Source organism: Agelaius tricolor, unplaced genomic scaffold (assembly GCF_023055355.1).
Source record: "Agelaius tricolor isolate 1412-34295 unplaced genomic scaffold, bAgeTri1.0.p SCAF_1, whole genome shotgun sequence".
Lineage (NCBI taxonomy): Eukaryota > Metazoa > Chordata > Aves > Passeriformes > Icteridae > Agelaius > Agelaius tricolor.
The window spans coordinates 90,278,949-90,289,738 of NW_027269261.1; the positions used below are offsets into that span (position 1 = coordinate 90,278,949).

Below are 10,790 nucleotides of genomic sequence, written 5' to 3' on the forward strand. Positions count from 1 at the left end.
CCCCTCCTTCCTCTTCCATAGAGATTTCCATCCCAAATATCATCAGTTTACACAGAACCAAAGAAAACTCCACAACATTTATTTAACTGCCAGTTCTGCAAGTTCCACCCAAAATCCAAGATTCAAGCTAAGTTCTCCAAGATATTTATGATAAAGATTGCTAAGTAATGTAACGTGTAAATTTTCTATCACAGGAGGATTACCTACACTCACGGAGTGTATTACTTCACTAACACCCAAGGAGGATACAATTGTGTTTGTTCTATTTTGACTCTATCAGAACTAAAAAAATAGACCACAACCTTTTTTTGTGTGTGGTTCTCTTGATAATTTTTTTAATCTTACGAAGGGTTACTCCTATAAAGAATCAGGATTTAAAACATAAAATATAAGATTTTACATTCAGTTTCTCATTCCACTCCCTCATTAGCAAGCTTTCACTGATGCTGCTTTGCATGCCTTATGTTTATTTAAGGAGATATTATTCTTATCTTACAAAATCTAAACTCTAAGCAGTGCTGGAACCATTTCTCAGATATTGAAGACTGTGATTTGGCACATGCAATATTCCAAGATAAGTCCACATGTTCAAAGGCATTTAAAGCAATTGCTTTTTACATAACCTGAACAAGATTACTTTCCCAACCGAGTTTATGAAATAGAACATCACTAATCTCCTTTCCAGCTCCTAATCAGGTCCCCCCATGTAAATACATAGGAGTCCTTGTATTTAGGCATTTAGGAGCCCCTAGGTTTAGGTGTGAGTTTAGAATACAGTGTCCAATAACCCATGCTAAATTAACACTGCTGTTTAACATTACACGTTTGGTTTTTCCTGTCATAAGGTCAGGGTTCCTATCAAAGCACAGGTAAGTTGTAACATTAGGAAAATCTGATGATCTGCAAGCAAATACACAAATGGCACACACACACACATGTCTCAAGGTACCCTTTAAATTCTCTTTCTGTCTAAAGCTATAAGCCACAGAGGCTGGCCTGTTCTCCAGGCAGCCCTATCGTTCTCAGACAAGGCTTGCAGCTCTCCACAGCAGCTTTGCAATGGCTTGTCCCAGTTCCTTCCCTGTTACCTCAGGGCACTGCAAGCCTCCCTAGGAAGGGAACAATTATTTAAGAACAAAAAAAATCAATGTGCTGCTTGATCAGTGATCTGCAAGGGAAGGTTTAATTTAAAATATACTAGCACATTCCCCTAGCATGTCCCCTTTCCAGCCCTGCTTCCTCTGTTTTCCATCTCTTCATGTCTCCTTATCTTGGGCAGTGTCCAGTAGATATCAAGGATCTGCCAGAAGAAATTAGCTTTAAATATTAAAAATACGGTAAGAAGCTGAATAAGAAATAAGAGATTGCTAAACCATAGCAGTGCTGCCAAACATCTAATACAAAGAGATTACTCTCTTTTCTCTGGTGTGCTTGTTTGAAACACAAACTGGTAAGAGAATATATCCCACCACAGCATGTGAAGATGTGTCTGTACTTTTTAAATCGTAAAATAGATGCATAACTGATGAGACATTCCTTTGCAGGAATATATCATAAAAAGCTAAATAGGCTAGAATTCAGGTATCTATTAAGATAACTACATTGAGATACCAACAACATACCTGAACAAGTCTTTGCTTCCTGTTATCACCAATAAAAAATTTAGTCGACACATTCAGTGAGGCTTGAAGAACCATTCAGCACATCCTGTAGCAGACATCAACACTAGGTCAGCTGAGCAGTTCTACAGACTATAATCTGTAAATGCCTACAGTGAGCTTGTTGGGCTGCATAAGGGGATGCTGTTTTTACAAACTCACTTTCCAACTCCTACCTTCACATGAAGGAAGGTAGTGGAGGCAGATCAGAAGAGAACTTGGTTGTATCATTTTGTTCTTTCTAGAACAAGGAAGAAGGATAAATACAATACCTCGGCCTGACATGATTATGTATTTCAGTATAATTTGTGCTATCAATTTATTGAATCATCAATTAAGCCTGTAGGATCTGTGTTTCACTTCCAGTCTGCTCTCCTACCTACCCCACCATCCTGAAGCAGAGTGCCATATTTAAACAGCTGAGTGGACAGGGGAGATAAGGACATTGGCACAACTTGCAAGAAAAGTGTCTTTGCCCAACCATCAAGTGCAGTTAGTTTCTGTAGCTGATATGGTGTTTTCGCACTTCAGCCACAGCTCATGTTTCATTCCCACTGATGAGTCAGGAACAGCAAAGCTCTGACTCTCCTTGATGCAAGGCAGTAGGGCACAAGGGAGCCCAGCAGGGGCTCAGACACTTTGGGTACAAGTAACCAGAAAACAAGTACCCAGGCTGGCTGCTGAACCAGAAGCACAAGGAACAAGCTCAAAACCAAGGCAGCTTTGCTAGCACTAAGCCAAGATCAGCTGTCTGCACTGTGAGCCTGACATGCTAAAGCATCTCTGCCACACAGTGCTGAGTCCTTGTCCCAGGAGGCTGGAGGGGCCCACGTGCCCACTGTGCAGAGCCCAGGAGGCTGGAGGAGCCCATGTGCCCACTGTGCAGAGCCCAGGAGGCTGGAGGGGCCCATGTGCCCACTGTGCAGAGCCCAGGAGGCTGGAGGAGCCCATGTGCCCACTGTGCAGAGCCCAGGAGGCTGGAGGGGCCCATGTGCCCACTGTGCAGAGCCCAGGAGGCTGGAGGAGCCCATGTGCCCACTGTGCAGAGCCCAGGAGGCTCGAGGAGCCCACATGCCCACTGTGCAGAGCCTGAGACCCCTCCGGGCTGCAGAGCACGTGGAGCAGGGTGAGCAGCTGCAGCTCTGGCTGGTGTCCTCTCGTGTCTGACATGGCCAGGCCCCAAAAAGCCAGCTCAGCTGAATCAGATCCTACATGAAAACATCAAGGTGACTTCACCCTGTGCTCTGCACATTCTTCCCTGGCATATCAAAGGTGCCTCTACTTAAAACAGTCTGGGAATGGAAGAGAGTGTGAGTCAGGTTTCCATGCCCAAGGAAAACGCATCTAACAGTCCTGGAGCAGCCACAACCCCAAGGGTCACACTACCCTGTTCATGTGATGCTTTCTTACATTTATTACCCTCAGACTAAAGAGCTTATCTGTTTCTGAAGGAACATGCACAACCTGATCTGTCACCCTTATAATCTACCTGCAATAACTGAGAAATCAGTGCAGATGATTAGGCTTTTCTAAGCAGTGTGTAATCTATGGAGCCCTGCATGATCCCTTCTGTCTGTGGAAGAACAGTTTCTACCGGAGATGTGGTAATACATGTTCTCACTGCAAGTATGACCTCAGCTATTCCAATTCATGGTTTCAGTCTGAGGTTTGTTTAGGACAAAAGACAGTACCCAGAAGTTCCCGTTCTGTACACGTGTACAATGTGTCTGTGAACGGGCAGATGGCCACAAGCTGGGCTCCCCCTGTGTCCCTTTAATACCAGGGTTCTGCTTGTGTGTACAGGGAGTGTGCACTCAAATGGCACAGAGCCCAGCTGAACTGCAGCTCATCTAAAACCCACATTTCCAGAGACAGCAGTAGATACTGAGAAACATGGATGTCTAAATACTTACATGATAGCCATAAGGTTGTTGGCATAATTGTATATTAATGGGAAACTAAAGAGTAAGAAGAACTTTTATGAGGTAGTGTATCTTTATGCAGTGGTTTTCCCAGTCCTGCTAGAGAACCATGAGGATGCATTCACTTATAAAGCAGGTCCCAGGACCATGCCTGACCACTGATGTGTACCATAACACAATGTCAGTACTTTTAAAGTGATTGGTGGAGCTCAGAGGTGATTCCCTCAGCATTTCAAAGCTCTGCAGACCATCAGAATCCAGAGCAGAGATGCAGACAACCAGAAGGCTATATAAATACATTAGGCTTTGTACACTACATTGTAGTACAACTAAAAGTACCCAAGTTAACTCCTCTGGAGTTAGTTTAGCTCATCACTCGAGCAGTCTGGCTGCAGCAACCAGACAAATGCCATCTATTTGGTGATAAAACTGCTGAACAGGCTGCTCCTGAGCACAGACCAATATTTGTGGGCTATCTAAAGGCAGCACTGCTGTGACTAAAGCTGACAAAGAGTGATGCACAGATGACATACAGTAAACCAAATCTCAGTGATACCTAGTTTGCCATGTGACAGCTCAGTGTGGCATGCTCTGTCTGGGCCACATTATTTGATATGTTATGAAAAATGGACAGAACGGTTTGTCCTTATACAGTGTAACTGGTATTTATAGCTCTCCATTCATTCCTATACGTAAGTGCTCTCATACAGCTAAGTAAACAATTTATTTTTTCTCAGATTTATTTTCTTTTGAACCTGTTTCTTAACTCTTAGACAGCTAATGGAAAAATAGTTTAAACATCCTGAGGGAAATCATGTCAAACACAAAGGTAAAATATTTTCAGGCTGATTCAACTCTGTAAAGACAATGAAACATCCTTTCAATAGGTGAATAAATGTATTTTGCTGGCTAGTCCTGCACATTTGTGGTGCTTGTTGGATGCACTCCCTCTGATCAAACAGTAGACTCAAATTCAGCTTGGAGGGTCTGCTGATTTCTCCTTTCACTGGAGCTGTACATATCTGGAGCAGTTTCTAAATAACTGCAATGCTCAGGATGAATTATGGTGCAACTCTTCAAAGACTATTCGTTATTGTTTTGTAAGATAACTAGAACCGTATTTTTAGGCAACTGTCTCACAATCAGCCTCAGAAGGGGCATGATTATGGCAAAGGTACACTTAGGGATAAGTTTATGAACAATTTTCTGGGCATCTGTGCTGACAAAGTAATATATACATTTCCTGAAGATTGTTGTACTATATGTTGCACCCATTGTACCATAATGGATGATTTAGAAAATCCATTTACTCTTTAAAAATATCATCAGTTTTGGATGAACTATTTCACTACCAGTCTAGTCACAACAATACAGAATCACAATGTTGGAAAAAATCTTCAAGATCATTGAGTCCAACCCATGCCCTAACACCTCAACTAAACCATGTCATCACCAAGTGCCACATTTAGTCTTTTTTTAAACACATCCAGGGATGGTGACTCCACCATCTCCATGGACATACCATTCCAGTACTTTATCACTCTTTCCATAAAAAACTTTTTCCTAGTATCCAGCCTATATTTCCCTTGGCACAGCTTAAGACTGTGTCCTCTCGTTCTGTCAGTTGCTGCCTGGAGAGAGAGACCAATCCCCACCTGACTACAGCCACCTTTCAGGGAGTTGTAGAGAGTGATAAGGTCACCCCTGAGCCTCCTTTTCTCCAGACTAAACAACCCCAGCTCCCTCAGTTGTTCCTCACAGGGCTTGTGTTCCCAGCCCCTCTCCAGCCTCGTTGTCTCCTCTGGATGCACTCAAGTGTCTCAAGGTCCCTCCCAGACTGAGGGGCCAGAACTGGACACAGCACCCAAGGTGTGGCCTCACAGTGCTGAGTACAGGGGAAGGATGACCTCCCTGCTCCTGCTGGCCACACCATTCCTGATACAGGCCAGGATGCCATTGGCCTTCTTGGCCACCTGGGCACACTGCTGGCTCATGTTCAGCAGGCTGTCAGTACCCCCAGGTCCCTTTCTGCCTGGGCACTGTCCAGCCTCACCATCCCCAGCCTGTAACATTGCAGGGGGTTATTGTGGCCAAAATGCAGGACTTGGCACTTGGATTTATTAAACTTCATCCTATTGGACTCTGTCCATCCATCCAACCATTCCAGGTCTCTCTGCAGAGCCCTCCTACCTTCAAACAGATCAGCACACGCTCCCAGCTTAGTGTCATCTACAAATTTACTGATGAAAGACTCAATACCCTCATCTATGTCATCAATAAAAATATTGAAATAGACTGGATATACACCTTGTAGCCATCACTCAGTGTACTAAAATGAAAATGTGGGGTCTGCAAAACTTAAACCACCAAATGTTGTTCCTTTGCTACAGACATGGTTAACACACACTGCCAGCCCTCACAGAGTCTTTTCACAAAGTGTCAACTCCTATTTATCTTACTGGTGTAAGATAAATAGGAGTTGACTGGGTTATGCAAAGTCAGAATTTACAGTGGATTGTAAAACTTGTACCAATTTGTTTCCTAGTAGTTTTTGACCTGTAGTTCTCAGTGGAAGCATTCACAGAAAACCTGCCCAAAATATATGAGTCAAAATTAAATAAATACAAAGTCATACCATGTTGTGTGTGACTGCCCACTGACACTGATCCCCTCAGTTCCTAACATAAAAGGTAAGGTAAAGGAAAACTGTGAAACTCAGAGAAAATTTCTGGCAAAAGATTTATAAATCTGGTCATTTTTCCTCAATAACATGAAAACTGCTACTTTAGCAATTAGCACAATAATCCTTTCACAATCTCATAAACCCCAACCATTTATAGATCCTGAATGAGAACCTTCCTTTTCAACAGTTCTTACCACCAAATCAAAAGACATTAAGAATTATACCACTCAGATTAATTCCTTCCAGCCTAAGGGCTAGAAGCTTACTTCCCTTTTAATTGAAGGTAAAAATCTCACATAATCCAGTGACTCCAGAGGCTTCAACTATGAGGAAAACTAATTCAGAAAGAAATTTAAATCACAAGAGGCAACACCAACACATTAAGCAATGCTTTTCAATTGAAAGGTACAGGAGACTTTCAGACCTCTTCCTAAGGCATAAAATGATAAACATTGAAAGGAGTCAAGCCCAAGCCCACAAAGTATTCAGAGAAAATTCTTTTGCTTCATGAAAAAAACAACTTCTACAAAGAGCACAAAAATAATAAAATTAGGGAATCATTTATGGCCTTTACAATAATAATAATAATAATAATAATAATAATAATAATAATAATAATAATAATAAAAGGCCAAACAATTAATCATAGTCCCTACTTTGGTAAAACTCTTATTGAGTTATACTGTTATTTTGGTGGGGATTTGGTTTAGCACAGATATTTCATTCTACAACTGATTCTCAAAATAAAGACAGAGTAGTGCAAACAACTACATCAAAGTCTGATGTGTCATGTAGCAATGAATATTTCTGTTGGAAATTTACTTGTTTTCTTTTTAAAGCAGTGGCATATCTAGGTCTCCCTGAGATTAGGAACATTAACTATTCTGGGTGTGATTCCTTTGTGACTTCATGGAATTTCTGTAGTACCTGGGGAATGGAAAAATCTTAAGAGCAGTTACAGTCATAATGAACCTGAGGACTGTAAATAAAAAAATATATTAAAAATTAGGCCTGAAAAACTTCAGATGGTAGCAAGTGTTAGTGGGGAGGTGGTGACAATAATTGTATTATCTCAAGAAACTCTCACATCTTCCTGGTTAATGTTTTCTGGTTTTAAGCACCTCTAACAAAGACAGACTTTCACCTACTTTATATTCATAATGATTCATGCAAATTTGCCTCCTTTTGAGGCAGGGGGTCAAGTGTTTAAGTTCATTCTATAATAAGTAATATCTGCATAGACTTTTGATGTATAATAATAAGGCATGTTTTGCAGACACATTAAAAATCGAGGCCCACAAAAATGGACTATTTGTGGATTCAATTCACCAGTGGCATATAAAATTCAAAACAGAAGGACTGAAAAGATCATAAATACATTTTCAAATTTTGTGTCTACCCTCCCATAGTACGCAGTCTTATTTTTTATTGTGTGGTTCAGTATAAAAAGAAAAGGATTCAATAGTTCTCCCTGTATATTGACAATGAAGGCATGCACCATGAGAGCTGTGGCAAAGAATCTCAACATAAATTTGCACACATCTATTTTTTCCAAATATAAGGCTTTCCTGGCAGGCAGTCAATCATGCAGGAATTGCCAAGGCTCTGTAGATAGGGCAATTATAATTCTCTGTGCACTGCTGCTAGACCACCTGCACGTTCACATGTGATGGAAGTCGGATTTGAACCCAGCTCTCAGGAGATGAATGCCAACCCACTGCTATTTACTATCAGCCTGTTTTTCATTATCTTTTATTCTAATTAAGAAACACTATTTATAACTACACCTGACAAACAGCTAAGCATGGTGGAAGCTAGCAGATGTACCTTGTGCCATAAAGCTTGGAGCTGAGATATTACATTCATTTTGGGGGTGGGGGGATTATACAAAGCCCATATTTTCATGTATCATGCTTTGCTTTCATCAACATTGTACTGCAGTTGGAAATGCGTAATGTTTTGTGATGATTTAGATAGAGAATGTCAAATTCTGCTTCAGATAATGTTTCCAATATTTTTATTGGAAGTATGCCTGTAGTTTTTTCATTAATGAATTCTATTAGATTCATTAAAATAACATTTTACTTGAAAAAATATTGGAAAATGAAAATTTAATGATGTCAAATGAGTCATCGTTTCTCTATCAAAAGTCTCATCAGAAAATGAAAGGAGAAACAGTTCTACCACTTATTTAAAAGAGCAGTTTTAGACTACTAGCTGTAGTATTCCATCTAAACAAAATACAGAAAATTATGAAAGAACATAACAGCTACTGTAGTATGTTTCACTTAATGGAAGCTTTTAGGAAATATTTTAAATTCATCTGCTTCTGACTGGATGATAAACAAATAACCACATGCTGAAGCAATAAAAATAAATTACTCTGCCAACTTCCCTCTGAAGTGTCACCATGCAGGATGGTACATATTTCAAAACATTAAACTTTATCTCCATCTAGGCTCAGGACTGAGTGAATTTTACATGGAAACCAAGCATTTCATATTGGATAAACTAAATAGCAAAAAAATATTTTGATTTCTAAAGGCACACATTTGTTTGTTCGCTTTACTGGAGCACTGGTGAACAACAAACTCAGGCTTTTCATGGTTAAAGATAGGATACTCTCTATGGCATCCTCTTTTTGTGGTGGTGTGTACCAATTTCAAAACAGTTGAGAATTTAAAACTAATTGCCAATACAAACCGTGCTGCAAAAATGTATCCCATGCACACTTTTGAAAACATTAGTCATAATTATAATTTTCCCACCCACAGCAGGGTAAGGGAAAATAATTTAAAACAAAATATCATTTGGGTGCAAAACTGTCTCTCAAGGCTTTCAGAATAATAGGCAATGGCATGAAGATATGCCTTAAATCAATAGCAGGAAACCAGGCAAGAGAAATATCTAGACAGGAGCTCTACAGGGCAGTGTGGAAACAAAGTGGGTACTAAAACAAATATTATTTTTCATATTTTCCCAGTAATTATGCTCCTCAGCCAGAATCCCTAGGAAGTGGACTGGGGTTTGTGTTATACTTTCAGCACTGGCATGTAAGAGTTTTGATTCTCCTGCCCTCTGAATACAAAGTCACACACCGAGGTCCCTGCCAAGCAGGAGTGTAGTCTGGATCCTTCTGGGATCTCCCGCGGCAATATCCGAGGCAAGCAGGGAACTTCCCTGACAGGAGCAGGGGGCAGCTGAGGGCTGTGGGCACAGCCAGCGAGCAGGGGCTCTGCAGTCCCAAACCCACCAGCTCTGCACGCATTTACAGCGAGGTCAATAACTGGGCTCAGGGCTGCTTTTGGACACGGGGAGCTCTGGCACGTACAGTAAGCACAGCTTTTCTCCAAGTGACCAATTCCTTTGGGAATGACACGAATCGGCAGGCCGGTTAGGGTAACACAGATGAAGAGCTCATTTTGTGTTGGGAAGGGAAAAAACCAAACCAAGAGATGAAAGAGGACATTATGTTTTTCATGCAAAATGAAAAGTTTGCTATGTGATTTCATTAACAAAAGACCACGACAATAGGTACTCGGGTAAAGAGAACAACTTCTGACCTTGAAATTGCGTGCTAAATAAATTACCTCAGAGCGAAAGTGATGAGTTCTCATGACAGCATCTGGAAGGGAAGCAGAAAGACACACAGGCTCCACCAGCTGCACCTCGCATTTCGCCCCGGCTAACGGGTTTACCCCGCCACTCGCCCTTCGGCGCACACTCCGGGACGGCTCTGGCCCCTCAGGCACAGCCGACAGCTCCGCCCGGCACTTATATTTAATTCATCGGGAAGAAGTTGGGCATAAAGTTCTGCTGCGCTTTGACACACCGGGGAGGGCTGGGGCGGAGGCGGGGGGGCTTCCCAGCCTCTCACCTCTCTCCCTCTAGCCGAGGTTTCGCTGAGGGATGGGTGGAGACAAGGCTGCCGCAGTCCTGGGCTCGGCTTGAATTTTCTTTAAAGCCTTTGCCCGGCTAAACCGTGCCACGGCGGCCCTCCGGCGGCACAAAGCCGGGGATGGGCCGGGGACACCCCCCGCCACCCTCAGGGACCGGCAGCGTCTCTTACCTCGGCTCCTTGAGCGACCTGAAAAGACGGATTTGATGGGATGCCTCCCTTTCTGGAGCCTGCGGTGCCAGCAGCAGAAGAATAAAATCGTGGCAATGGTCCCCAGCAGCAGCAGGAGCAAGAAGAGGGCGCACTGGATGCTGTAGGGTCTCAGCAGGACCAGGAAAGCCGCGGCGATCATGGCTCAAGCGCCCGGCTACCCCTGTGCGTGCGCGGGTCTGCGGCGAGCGGCGGGGGGCCGGGCAGAGCCGGGCAGCCTCTCCCCCCGGCAGCGGGGCGGGCATCGCCGCCGGCACCGCGCTGCTGGAGCCGGCAGCCGGGCGGGAGGCGGCGGCGCGGGGGAGGAGGAGGAGAAGGAGGAGGAGCGGGATGAGATTCAGGCCGTGACTCAGCAGCAGCAGCCGCCGCCGCCGCGGCGATGGTTGCGGTGGGGCTGCCCCTCGGTGCCCGCCCGGCTG

At 43.2% G+C, this 10,790-nt stretch overlaps 1 protein-coding gene across 16 annotated transcripts in view; it reads right to left on the reverse strand.

The window, feature by feature from the left end:
- LOC139597438 (dystonin-like) overlaps positions 1–10,620 on the reverse strand; it is a 291,384-nt gene extending 280,764 nt beyond the window's left edge. For 3 of the 16 annotated variants that reach the window (XM_071442832.1, XM_071442802.1, XM_071442793.1), the window contains exons 1-2: positions 10,333–10,620; positions 9,827–9,888 (exon numbers count right to left, since the gene is read on the reverse strand). In XM_071442832.1, coding sequence (XP_071298933.1) covers positions 9,827–9,888; positions 10,333–10,513 — 243 coding nt within the window. In that variant the 5' untranslated portion in view covers positions 10,514–10,620. The remainder of the gene's footprint in view (positions 1–9,826; positions 9,889–10,332) is intronic. The other 13 variants (XM_071442959.1, XM_071442840.1, XM_071442822.1 and 10 more) reach the window with 7 other exon arrangements.
- Between the last annotated feature and the right edge of the window lie 170 nt (positions 10,621–10,790).